Source organism: Acinonyx jubatus, chromosome A3, assembly GCF_027475565.1.
Source record: "Acinonyx jubatus isolate Ajub_Pintada_27869175 chromosome A3, VMU_Ajub_asm_v1.0, whole genome shotgun sequence".
Taxonomy (NCBI): domain Eukaryota; kingdom Metazoa; phylum Chordata; class Mammalia; order Carnivora; family Felidae; genus Acinonyx; species Acinonyx jubatus.
Window position 1 is genome coordinate 10,308,751 of NC_069388.1, and position 13,626 is coordinate 10,322,376.

Consider the following 13,626-nt stretch of genomic DNA (forward strand, 5'->3'; position numbering starts at 1 on the left):
CTGAGCCGAAGTCGAATGCCCAACCGACTGAGTCACCCAGGTGCCCCGACCCTTCACTCTTTGAAACCGTGAGATCCTGACCCGAGCCGAAGTCGGACCCTTGACCGACTGAGCCACCCAGGCGCCCCTTGATTTTCACAAATTTTCAACGAATGAAGTATGAAACATAACAATAATTGATTATAATTTTTCCTAATACAGATCTACTGATGAAAAGAATGGAATTGTGTGGGACGATAACATTCTGTTTGGGGTTCAAAGTACATGTTTCTCGTCCCCAAATAGACGGTGAATGTTCATCTGTAAAGCTTGCTGGTCACGCACAAAGAAATGTCAGGTGGACTTGACCTTCAGGCCGCTTGATCCCTGGTATGGTCCTGAGGAAGTTGCCTAGTTCTGAATGTTGGCCTAAGACTGTGAGACCCTGGGCAGGTCACTTACTTTCCTCGTATCCTCGTCCTCACCTGGAAAATGATTACGATAATAATAATAATAATAATTGCCCCCCAGGATAAATGATTAGATACATGCGCAGTGGTTAGAACCGTGCCGGACCCCGAGGAACTAATTCCACAAATCCAGTTACTTCTACGACCCGATCTGCACCCAACCCCCAGCCCCCAACTTTCTCCAGTGTCTTCTGGTCTCTCATGGCAAAATCTCCCTTATGCTCATCCTTTCCTCTGAGTGTCCCCCCCCCCATCCTTTTGTTCTAAGCGACCCTCGGTTCTGCCCTGGGGATACTGCTTCCCCTCCAGCTCTCTCAAGGCCACCATCCTGGAGTTAGGTTACCCGAGCTCCTTGCTTATTTCCTCAATTATCCCCTTTTCCTCCTTCAAACCGTTCAGCCCACTGGGGGCCCAGAACTCAGAGATTCGTGTCCACACCCCCTCCCCACTACATCCTCCGTGCACCCCTGAGATCCTGCCCCTCAGTATCTCGCTCACCTGTAAGGATTCTTGGCGTGCCTATACCTATGACGAGGGTCCTTTGCGTGGCCTGGGTGCTGAGTCCCGAGACCGCCTCTCCATTCGGGGGCTTGGCACACACTCTGTGCTCAGACTCTCCTCGTTCCCGATAATGACCTCACCCCCAACACCCCAATTTCAAACCTCTCCCCCTTCAACCTCGTCCCAGTATCTTTCTAGCTCAGTCCCTTGGAGACCCCAAGCCCACCGGTTCCTTGCCCTTCCCATAACTTCTGCATCTGCTGGCCCTCACCGTTTGCCTCGTCACCCCTTCCTGCCCTGCCAGGCGTGGGTGCTGTTCCGCCCTACACACCCGACCTTCACCCTGAACACCCTTGCTCTTTTCTTTCTCTGCTGGCGTAACCCAGCCCGGGCTACATCCGACTCTTCGCTCCTTCTGCGCCTTCGTGGAAACAGCCGAAGACTCGGGGAAGAAACACACAATCCTGAGAACTTTTCTTCAAATGTGCCACCACCCACGTGGGCCCGGTCCCCTCCCTGCGTGTCCCTCTTCCTTTCATGTTCCCGGTCTCCTGGAAGACCGCTTCCCCCTTCCTTTCTCAGCAACCCTCCCTTCCTTACTCTTTCTTTCTTTCTCTTGTTCGTTCATTCTTTCTTTGTCTTTCTTCCTTTCTTTCTTTTGTTCTTTCTTTCTTTTTCTCTTTCTCTCTGTCTCTCTTTCTTCCTTTTGTTCTTCCTCTCTTCCTCTTTCTTCTTTCTTTTGTTCTTTCTTTCTCTTTCTTCTTTTTTTCTTTCTCTCTTTCTTTGTCTTTCTGTCTTCCTTTCTTTCTTTTGTTCTTTCTCTTTCTTCTTTCTTTCTCTTGTTCTTTCTTTCTCTCTTCCTTTCTTTTCTTTCTCTTTCTTTTGTTCTTTCTTTCTCTTTCTCTTTGTCTTTCTCTCTTTCTTCCTTTTGTTTTTCCTCTCTTTCTCTTTCTTTTTTTTCTTTTGTTCTTTCTTTTTCTTTCTCTTTCTCTGTCTTTCTCTCTTCCTTTCTTTCTTTTGTTCTTTCTTTTTCTTTCTCTTTCTCTCTTTGTCTTTCTCTCTTCCTTTCTTTTGTTCTTTCTCTTTCTCTTTCTTCTTTCTTTCTTTCTTTCTTTCTTTTGTTCTTTCTTTCTTTCTCTCTTTCTTTGTCTTTCTCTCTTCCTCTCTTTCTTTTGTTCTTTCTTTCTCTTTCTTCTTTCTCTTTTTCTTTCTTTCTTTTGTTCTTTCTTTGTCTCTCTTCCTTTCTTTCTTTCTGAGAGAGATTGTGAGAGGTAGAGGGAGGAAGAGAAAGAGAGAGAGAGAGAGAGAGAGAGAGAGAGAGAGAGAATCTTAAGCAGCCTCCATGCTCAGCACAGACATGGGGCTCTATCTCACAAACCTGGGATCACAGCCTGAGCTGAAATCAAGAGTTGGATGCTCAACCAACTGAGCCCCCCAGGTTCCCCGTCCACGGAGTCGCTCTTGATGACCGTCCATCTTTACGTTGCCCCAACTCAGTGGTCAGCCCAGGGCTTGTCTGCCTTGACAGAGAGTGGACCGGCCCCTCCTTACGAGGCACGTTCCTTTCCCAGCTTCCTGGACGGCTCACTCTCCGTCCTTCTGATCACTGGCTCCTCCTTCCCAGGCACCTTTGCACGTTCCTCCTCAGCCTCCCTCCTTTCAAGTCGGGAGGTCCCCAGGCCTCAGCTTTGCACTTGTCTCTTCCTTATCTCCCTCCCTCAGAAGGTCCCAGCCAGTCCTGCGGCTTCAAATACCATCTCGTGCCGTTGTCACCGGACTCCTGGGCTTCACCCCTGAACTCCAGACTGATCTATCCTCCTCCTGATAGGGCTTTTCAACTTGAATGTCAAATTGGCATCTCAGACGTAAGTCCCGAGCGAGTGAAGTCTCTCATTCCAGGCATCCTCTCTGCCGGGCTGGGAAATCGGCTTCTCCCACAGCCTTCCCTGTTCGTGCACACGGCACTTGCCTCCTTCCGGGTGCTTGGGGCACAGCCCTAGGAGTCACCCTTGACCTCCCTGTCTCATAGCAAGCCCTGTCAGCCAAACAATCACGGCGCATCCCTCAGTCCAAGTGCTTCCCCCCGGGCCGGCCGCCACTTCTGCCTTGATCCCAGCCTCCATCCTGTCCCTCCTGGACTACTGCCCTAGCATCCTCCCTGCCCTTCCCCCATCCACTTTCCCCACCCCCCCCATGCCCGTCTACCGCGGCATATTCAGAGCTCTCCTAAATCTAAGGAAAACGTGTGATTCCTCTGCTCAAAACCCTCCAACAACTTTTCATCTCACTAATGAAAAAAAAAATGTTCTTTCAAAAAACAAAAGGAGGGGGAGGGTTGTACTGCTATGGTCTTAGCATTAAGATGAAGCCTAGTAAATATTTCAACGCTTAGATGGTCTTGGTGCAGGACGATTAAGACTTCCTTAAGCGTTCTACTCATCACCGCTTCTGAGTTCTGCTTTGCATCCTTGAAATGCCCTAGTATTTGTTGGGGTATCTGTCTGGTAAGGTGCCACTGTGAGAAGACCCTTAAAATAAATGGAGAACGACAGCAGCTTTTGTTTGGGAGAAAAATGCATATATAAAGCCTGGAAAAAGATGCTTGGTCCCACCAATCATTAGGGGACTGCAAATCGAGACCACGATGAGATCCTGCCTCACACCTGTCAGATGGTTACTGTAAAAAAACAGAAGACAAAAGAGGGGCACGGGGCTGGCTCACTCAGAAGAACAAGCGACTCTCGATCTCGGGGTTGTTTGAGCTCAACGTTGGGTGTGGAGATTACTTACGTAAACACACACACACACACACACATACACACACAGTAACACATGCTGGTGAGGATGCAGAGAAATTGGAACCCCCATGCACTGTTAGTGGAGGGAGGGACACGTGGAGAGTTATGATCTAATGGGAATAGAGTTTCATGGAGTTTCAGTTGCTCAAGATGGAAACACTTTTGGAGATTGCACAACAACGTGAATGTTCGTAATGCCACTAAACTGTACGATTAAAAAGGATTAAGATATTGAATTCTATGTTACGTATATTTCACAATTTTTTTAATTGGAAAAAAAAACACACAAAAAACCTAGATTACTAAAGCCATACAACTCCACCTCCATGACCTCTCACTTACTCTACTCCAGCTCCACTGGCCTTTTTAAGGTTCTTCAAACACGTCAAACATGTTCCTGCCTCAGGGCCTTTGCACTGTCTGTTGCCTCTGCCTGGAATGCTCTTCCCATAGTTATCTGCCTGGCTCACCTCCTTCATGTCTCTGCTCACATGTCTTCTTATCAGTGAATCCTTTCCTGACCACCCTACGAAAAAGCATCCACTGACGTTCTCTATCCCTTTACCTTGCTTTAACTTTTTGCAGCCCTTGCTTTTGACATATATTAAAGGTATTTGCTTATGCAATGGTGAATGTGATGACCACGGCCCCTGTCATGTCGTGTCTAGTCTGGAAGGGGATGTGTCCTTATTTATGCTTTTCATGACTTCAACTCACCCCCAGCCCCATTCTAGGCAGAGTCCATGTATCACGGATCACAATTTTTAAAAAAATGTTCATTTATTATTTATTTTGAGAGGGTGGGGGAGAGGCAGAGAGAGAGGGAGAGAGAGAGAATCCCAAGCAGACTCTGGGCTATCAGCACAGAGCCCGACATGGGGCTCAATCTCATGAACTGTGAGAGATCATGACCTGAGCTGAGATCAAGAGTCAGACACTTAACTGACTGAGCCACCCAGGTGCCCCTACATAGGTCCGTTTTTGCATGAGCCCACAATGCTGATGTTAAGCTTTCACACATACGAGGTTGTGACTCTCTGAAATTTTCATCTCTAACATTCTGGGCACCTAGCTCAAGTCCTGGTACACAGTGGGCAAAAGGATGACTCATTAAGTGGAGGCATGAATGACCTAGTAAATCAAGTAATTCTGATCCCCAAACTAACACATAGATGGTGGGTCAACCTAATATTATGAGAATCCCCAGATAAATATTCCCGCCCGAAACAATGTGTGTGATAATGATAGATGTTTCCTGAACACCAGTTATATGCCCTAGACTTTACTGAAGAGGCAATGCCACAAGCAGGCATTAGTCTCCCCACAGAGACTACAAGAAAACAAGGCATGGAGAGACTGAGACAGCCTGGACAGAAATTGCAAGGGCAAGACCCACACCGAAGTCTGTCTTCGTGGGCTTGTCCACGTCGAGGCTTTCACACATTAACTTTGAGATCACCTGGAGGGTGAGAACTGAATGAAAACTGTCTCGTTCTTCCCTGTGCTTAACTCCCGTTCTGTTTCCTTGGACTATGATTCCTTCTTTTTTGCTGTCTTTGATGTATTCCCCGGCCCGCTGTATTTTTCTTCTTTAACATTTGCCTCCTTCTGCTCTTGGGTGCGTCCTTGGCTTCGCCCCCACCTCTCGCCTCTACTTTGGTATCCCCAGTCCTTTGGTAAGCCAACCGGACTGGGACCGGGCCGTTTGTTGACCTCGGAGTCTGGGATGGAAAAAAAAAAAGAAGAAGAAGAAGTTAAAATCTCTCCACACATTCAAACAAAGAAAAGAACATTTTATATTCCCTTTCATGGTCAAAAGATGATCCTTTCTTCCCGTTCACAAAATCCATTTAGGTGTTTATAGACCAGTTATCTTAACAATGACCGTCCTTTGCTTTTCTCTCGGTGCCAATTAACATTCTTAATTGCCTCGCTCCAACTGTCTCACTTTTTGTGTGTTGGGGAGAATTCCCTGACAAGTTTATTTTCAATTATAATTTATATTGCAAAGACGGGGAGATATTTATGACAGTAAACTTTCCTGCGTGCTGGGCTTTTAGCTCTCTAAAGGTTTGTTATAATAAAGAACACTTGTGGCAAATTTACAGAAGTGCCTTCTCGGTGATTTTTTTTTTTTAAAGACAGAGTTCAGAACAAGCACTTTTGGGGAGAGGGAGGCAGTATTTGTGTCTGGTAGATTAAAAAAAAAGCGGGAGAAACCTTTAGAAAAGGTTGTGGGTGCCAATACAGAAATGTTTTCAGTAAAGAATGAATCAGAACTGCTAAAAAAGGAAATGGAGTGGAAAAGCGTTTTTAGCTGAAAAGTTGTTCAATCAATTGAACCTTCAACTTGCTTTTGAAAATCTATATATTTCTCCTGTCCGGTTACGAAATATGTGAGTGTCCTGATAAGCATGTTTATGGGCTTAGCCATTTAGCTTGATCACTCATGTTACCAAGGCGCACGTCTTGCACAAGAGCCCGCAAAGGGAGTAAGATAGTATTTGGAAAAAGCTCTTGAAGGGTTGTGAGTCTGTGAAATACCAACATTCGTTTCAGAAAAACTCAGGACATGAGGCCGTGGGGAAAGAAATCCAAAATTTGAACAGAGCTGTATGCACAGGAGGTTCACTGAAATATCTGTAATAAAGGCAAACAATTCGAATGTAATGACAGGCGCTGCTGAGGCAAATTAAGAATTCGTTCACAGAGTGAAAAATTGCATTGTAAAACACATTTGCAGTGTGTTTGTTTTTTAATGTGGTGGGAAAGGCTTGTGACATCCTGGTTCAGTGAAATAAACAGAATGCCGGACTCTATTTTCAAATTGATCTCGATTATGTTACAGGTATGATATTCATGGAGGAAAGATTAGAAGAAAATTCACTAGAATGTTATCTTTTTCTGATCTACAGAGGAAGCAGATAAATTACTCCAATCATCCCACAAGCGAATATAAGATTGCGGTTGTGCAATCTTTGAGGGAAAAGGCAAGAATGCAGGGGTTTGATTTAGTTGGGGGAGGTGAAGAAGGCTCCCCTGGAAAAGACAAAAGGATTTGATTGTGATTTCGCGTTTTAAATTTTATTAGAAAATGTTTTGCTGTTAAAAAAGAAACAAACGTATCAGGTGGGTGCCACGGTCTTGAAGTCATACTTCCTATAGACCTGGTTTTTCAGCTCGGGCACTATCGACACTTGGGATCAGATCATCTCTTGTTGGGGGGGGGGGGGCGTCCTGGGCATTGGAGGCTGTTAGCAGGATCCCTGGCCTCTACCGTCTAGACGCCAGTGGCACTCTTGAGTTGTGACAACCAAAAACCGGCTCCAGACATTGCCAAATGTCCCCTGGTTGGGGAGAGAGAAAAATCGCTCCCCCCCTCCCCATTGAGAACCTCTGCTGTGGACTCAGAGACCCAGCATTCTCTCCAGCACGTGAGTGCCTGAGATTGACCTCAAGATCTGCATGCCTGGACTGGAGTGAGCTAGTCAAGTGGCTGAGGCACATAAGTGGCCGTCAGATCCACTCTTCAACGGAAGAATCTGCAGGAACAACTCTCCTTTTTGAACGTACACGTACAGGCTTCCATATATTAGCAGCAACGAGGAAGGCTCATTAGAGCAGGAGATTGTTCGATACCAATTTGGGATTGATAAAATGGGAACAAGCAGAGAGATACCAAAACGAGGGAGGGGGACTATCATTAGTTAAGTGGTGATTATTGCAATTAGCCAGACTTTGCAACCGTAAATCATCCCAACGGAGGGGCTCCGGGCCAGGACGCTCAGAAAAGTGGACATGTGGCCCCATCATAAAGCACTCGCGGTGAATTACAAGCATGATTTCTTAAGCGATTTTAGCTCGACTTCTAAATCTCCAGAATTTGAAGAGTTCCTTCCAGAAATAAAGCCTTCCAGGAGGCAGGCAGATATCAAATCGATGAAAGTCGGCTGCCTCCAAGAGGTTGATCCATGCTGAGAATACTTCCAGAATCCAAACCTTGCATTTCCCAAATTAAAGCAGCTGGGGTGACCATGCCGGTCCACATGGCCGTTTCCTGGCACGAATAATTAGAGACCCAAAGGGGCATACTTTTGCAGTCGTAGATCATGATTTATGGACACACCAGCCTTGCCACTTCAGCCGTTTCAAGCTTGCGATGCTGGGAATCCCACATAGGAAAAAAACCATCGCCGTACTTACGGCCCTTTCAATTATAGGGATAACCAACTATCTAATCGCCTTCTTCAAAACAGCTCCTATTAGGTATGCTTTACATGTCATAAAACCCACCCACTGGAAGTTTGATACTTTGTAATAAAGCACTACAATTGGGCAGCCATCACTTTGCAATTGCCTTCTTCCCCCAACTGTGAGAAAACAAAATAAAATTCTTTAACCTAAAGATGGTAAGAGTTTCCCATCTTCACTGTCTTTAGGGGCACTGCTCAGTGGTATTAAGAACATTCACATTGCTGTGCAATCTCCAGATCTGTCTCCGTCTTGCAAAACTGAAACTCCGTACCCATTAACCAACTAACTCTCCATCCTCCCCCCCCCCCCACTAAGTACCTCATATAAGTGGAATCAAATGGTATTTGTCTTTTTGTGACCAGCCTATTTCCTGTAGTATGATGTCCCCGAGGTTCACCCATGTTGGAGCATGTGTCAGAATTTCTTTCATTTTTAAGGCTGGATAATATTTCTTTGTATGTATACACCACATTTTACTTATCCATTCATCTGTTGATCAACCCTTGGGTGGCTTCCGCCTTTTAGCTATTGTGAATAATGCTGTTATCAACATAAGCGTACAAAGATCTCTTCACGTCCCTGGTTTTTGGTTCTTTTGGGCACATACCCACAACTGGAAATGCAACGTCATATGGTAATTCCGTGTTTGATTTTTTTTTAAATTTTTTTTTTTAATGTTTATTTATTTTTGAGACAGAGAGAGACAGAGCATGAATGGGGGAGGGGCAGAGAGAGAGGGAGACACAGAATCGGAAGCAGGCTCCAGGCTCTGAGCCATCAGCCCAGAGCCCGACGCGGGGCTCGAACTCACAAACCGTGAGATCGTGACCTGAGCTGAAGTCGGACGCTCAACCGACTGAGCCACCCAGGCGCCCCCCGTGTTTGATTTTTTGAGGAACCGCCATACTGTTTTCCACGGTAGCTGTACTAATTTACATTCTCACCAACAGGAATTACCTTTTAATACTTTATTTTGATATTCTGGCCTGCAGAGTCGTTGGCCATTGACGGAGTCATTCATTATCACTTATTGTGACTTCTGTGTTCCATTGCCATGGCAAAGCGCCAGGAACTCGGTGGTGAAGGGGTCTGCCTTAATGTCATGGCTTGCACTGTGGAAAAAACAAGCAACAGACAGATATACAATGAAATCTATAATCATACATTTTGAACCATGCTATGAAAGAATTAGAAGATAAGTAGTTGAGACCCGATTTGGATGAGGAAAGGTGGGTGGTAGGCAGGGAACTCTGCACTGAGACTGGACGCTTAGTAAGGGAGGGCCGGGTGAAGCAGACGGGGAAGTTTTGCAGAACAGGGTAGATGCGCTGAGTGCAACAGGGACCTACACCCTTTAACTGGACAGTCATAGCATTCACACATCCGGCTTATACTTGTCACTCTGAGCTTGTTTTCCCATCTTGAAGCAGGAATAAAAAAGGATTTTAATGAGGATGCCATAGGATTATGTATCCCGAAGATTCTCATTGACAGTAAAGCCTCGGTTTTCATAGAGCGCCTGCCTGAAAGATAGAACAAGACATGAATTTCCCGGGGCACCTGGGGGGCTCAGTCGGTTAAGCGTCCGGCAGTTGATTTTGGCTCAGGTCATGATCTCACGATTGGCTTCGTGGGATCGAGCTCCACGTCAGGCTCTACGCCGATAGTGAGAAGCCTGCTTGGGAGTCTCTCTCTCCCTCTCTTTCTGTCCCCCAGCCCCCACCCCCACATGCTCTCTCATTCTCTAAGTACATAAATAAATAAATACATAAGCAGTAAAAACAATAATTTCCCAACAATTTCTGCCTGGGGCAAACAGTGAGAATGATTGGATTATATAAACCCAGTCACCTAACAAAAGCTTAATATCTCTTGCTTTGATCTTTTTTTTTTTTTTAAGATTTATTTTATTTTGAGAGAGAGAAAGAGTGGGGGAGAGGAGCTGAGGGAGAGGGAGAGAGAGAGAGAGAGAGAGAGAGAGAGAGGGAGAGAATCTTAAGCAGGTTCCACACTCAGCACAGACTCCAACTCGGGGCTAGATTCCACAACCCTGAGATCATGACCTAAGCCTAAATCAAGAGTTGGACACTCAACAGAGTCAACGGGAGGCCTCAATCCTTTTTTTTTTTTCCTAACTCTGGTCCCACCCAGGTCTTTTGGTTGTTTAAGGAGTACTAAATAATCAGAAAAATTACCTTTGATTAGGGAGTTGCCCATAGTCCTGCTGTCTGCATTTACCCTCTCTCTGCTCTGCTCTGGTGGCTCACCGTTGGAGGCAGATTCAAAACGTGTACTGTGTCTTTCTTTTCTTGACACGGCGTTCATGGAAGGTTTCTGTTTGAGGAAAATCTCTCCTGGATTTTACCTGTGGAATTTACTTCTACAGACCCTGGGATTTTCAGGACATGCTTCACTTAACATGTTTTCTTTTACCACCATTTTTTTTCTTGTTCAATCATCTTGTCTATATTCAGCTTCGGATGCACGACTGGTGTGGGGATATAAGAATAATTTTGGAGCTGGGTTTAGGGATTGACCCCCAGCTCAGACACTTCCTATTTAAGTCACCTGACATCTCTGAGCCTCAGTTTCCTCATTTTCCAGATGGACAAAGCAATGCTGACCTCCCTGGGAAGAGAAAACAAAGGAGTGTGCATTTAGCGAGTCTGAGGCATACAACCGGGGCTCAAACAATAATTGTTATCATCACCACTTGGAGACACAGAGGCACAGTTTTATGACCTCGTTCTAAGTAGAAATGATGAAACGATCATCAACTAAAATAACTAAATATAAGCAACCGTATCTTTAATGAAGTTTTTCTTAAGCCACTAACATGGCTTGAGCTGTAAACCTATTGTACATTCATTTAGGCTTGTCATTTACATGTCCCACCACGCTATGTTAAACAGAAAAGGTGTTGGGAATAGAAGTAAATTAGTCAGCAAGGCAGGTGTTAATTGGCCTTTTTACTCAGTATGAGAATTCTAAATGGCTTCTATGTATTATTAAGCCAAATTCTTACCTTCCCAACTTTGGCCATTGACTGTTAATTCTATCTTTTTTGCTTTAGGGGACTTACATAAAACAATGCAAAACATTTTCAAACAGATTCAAAAACTGGAGGTTAACCTTCCTTCAGTAAGTCTTTATTGACGGCCATGAATATCAAAAAGATGATCAAACTGATTTATTTTCTGCCTTGGGATGTCCAAACACCCAGGTGAATGTATTTATGAGCCCAGCATTCTGGGCTTGTGTTTCTGATGAGCTTACAAGAAACTCTTACAAGCTGGGAACTTGATATATAACTAATCGAGAAAATGTAAGGCACAAATGTGGGTGGTTTACAGTTGCACAGTCTCTTACAATGAAGCAAATGCCAAATAAAGGCTCAGGCCCAGAGGCATCATATGGAAACACCAATCCAAGACTCAGAAGGCTGCACATTTCACCTTGGCTCAACGCTTACTGAGCATTTACATTGTACAAGGTGGTGGAATTAAATACCTATTTACTGTATCGATATATGTGCATGTAATATGCACACGCAGTTTTAGAAAGTGCCAGGCGTCCCGGGTCAGGATGATCCAATCGCTTTGAACTAAATCCCTTTTCTGTAACGAAGCCATGCAAAAAATTTCAACAATGGTTAAGATTACCCATAACCAGTTACTCTGACAGGACTCATTGCTATTTCGTGGGAGATGTTAGGAACATTGTCTCCGTAATAAAATATGATGTTATCAGACATTTATGGCTTGCGGGGGGGAAAAAATGCAATTGCTTGCTGTTTTGATATTATCTCTGACTATGCTCGCCTTGAATCTGCCTTGTCTGTATTTAGTATCCAGTCATTTTAGAGTAAAAATAAACCCCCAAAGCAAAAATCAAGGTCGCACTGCAACAACAAACGAATCCTTGTGAATATGAATGGGGGGGAGGGGGTGCTATTATTTAGTATTTAAAGGAAATAAATGGTCTGAAATTCTGGAAAGTCCAAGGCCACTTTAAGGGGTGAGACGGACTGGTAAGGTTGAATAAAACACCCTTTCCATCATCCTTCAGGCATCTCGAAATTCAATTTAAACATTTCAATCCAAAATAAGATCTAAGGAGACAGGGGTCCTATCTCAGTTTTTTTGTTTGTGACTTCTTTTGGTAGATGTAAAAATCGAGCCAAACTATTCCACCGAAAAGCCCTTCCGACCTGGGCTCGCGCGGATATCAGCCTTACAAAAGTAATTTCTGGAGCCCACTGCCAAACACGCTCGTTCCAAAACTTTTACGGAAGCTCCTAGTTTTTAATAAGCACACAATTATTTTCATTCTTCTCTCCAAGGACTCAGAGAGCAGGGGCGAGGACGGGTCCCCCTCCGATTTCGTGCACGACCTAGCCAATCTGAGCCCGGATGCTAATTATTGCCCTCCCCAGATGAACACGCCTTTGTCGCCTGTAGGGCCGGACTACAAAGCCCAGAATGCCTCGCCCCTCCCTGATCAATGAGGGCTTATTTAAATGATCTCTGAGGTCTTGGACCCAGGCCAATCAGCTGTCAGGGCTCATGATAAATCGCAATGCATTATTGATAATAATAATTACTGGGACATGCGCGTTCTGGCCGAAGGGGGGTAAATTTCCTAACTCCAGGAATTTGTGGCGGAGTGGGCAAATTACCGCGGCTCTCCAGGCGGCCCGATGCTCGCACCATGTCGAGGCGCAAGCAGGCGAAACCCCAGCACATCAACTCCGAGGAGGACCAGGGCGAGCAGCTGCCGCAGCGGTCGGCCGCGGAGTTTGCAGATGCGGCCCCAGCCGCGCCGGCGACGGGGGAGCCGGGTGAGTGGGGCTGGGGGCGCGCACCGGGGGCGTGCAGTTTCCCGGACGTTCGTGGGACCCTCCAAGGCGCGAGCTTCGGGGAGCCAGCGGCTTCTAGCGCAGATTCTGGAACCAAGATCTGGGGGCTCGGTCCTAGAGAAGTCACCCTCATCCCCCCCCACCCCCGCCCTTGTTCATTTTACACTTTTACCGCGTCCCTCTCGTGTAAGTTTCACCCCCAGGTCCGGCTCCTCTTGTAAGATTGACCCCCCCCCCCACCCCCTCTTGTCCCTCTTATTCCTGAAAGGTTCCCTTCTCATTCCTAGCCCCTCTCTTAATTGGTTCCACTCCCCTCGCTAGTAGTAACCTCCCCCCCCCACTTGTAACTTAGGTTCCCTCCCTCTCGGGCGCCGCTTTTAAAAGAAAGACCCCGAGGGTCCCCACCTTTTCCTTCACCCCTTGGGGGCTTTTCTAGGAGGCTGGAGAAGGGGCACACCCCTAGAAGACACCCCGGGGGGAGGGCGATCTGTTGCACGCGCCCCTCCCGGGCCCAGCGGGGGGAGGGGGCGCGACCTCTCCCCACCTCCCGGAGCTGGGGTGCGAGCCACCCGCTCCGTGGAGGGGACTGGAGGGCCCGAGGAGGTGGGGGAGGAGGGCCCGGTATTGCCCCTTTTCAGAATTTACTGAGGGTTTTGGCTTTTTCTCCCTGGGCTTTGCCGCCTGCGGATCTTCGCCCTAACCTTTCGGGGCCTGACCTCCAGCCATCTTTGATTTCCGACTTCCTAAAAATAACCGCGGCGAGCCG

General features: G+C 46.3%; 1 protein-coding gene across 3 annotated transcripts in view; it reads left to right on the forward strand.

Moving 5' to 3' along the window:
* The window catches only part of SALL4 (spalt like transcription factor 4), a 98,690-nt gene that overhangs the window by 66,747 nt on the left and 18,317 nt on the right, over window positions 1-13,626 (forward strand). Inside the window, exon 1 of one of the 3 annotated variants that reach the window (XM_053199821.1) lies at window positions 12,494-12,842. The exons of 1 other annotated variant lie outside the window; for it this stretch is intronic. In XM_053199821.1, the coding sequence (XP_053055796.1) occupies window positions 12,713-12,842 (130 nt within the window). In that variant the 5' untranslated portion in view covers window positions 12,494-12,712. Of the gene's footprint in view, window positions 1-12,493; window positions 12,843-13,626 lie in introns of those variants that run through there. One more of the 3 variants, XM_027046625.2, reaches the window with a different exon arrangement.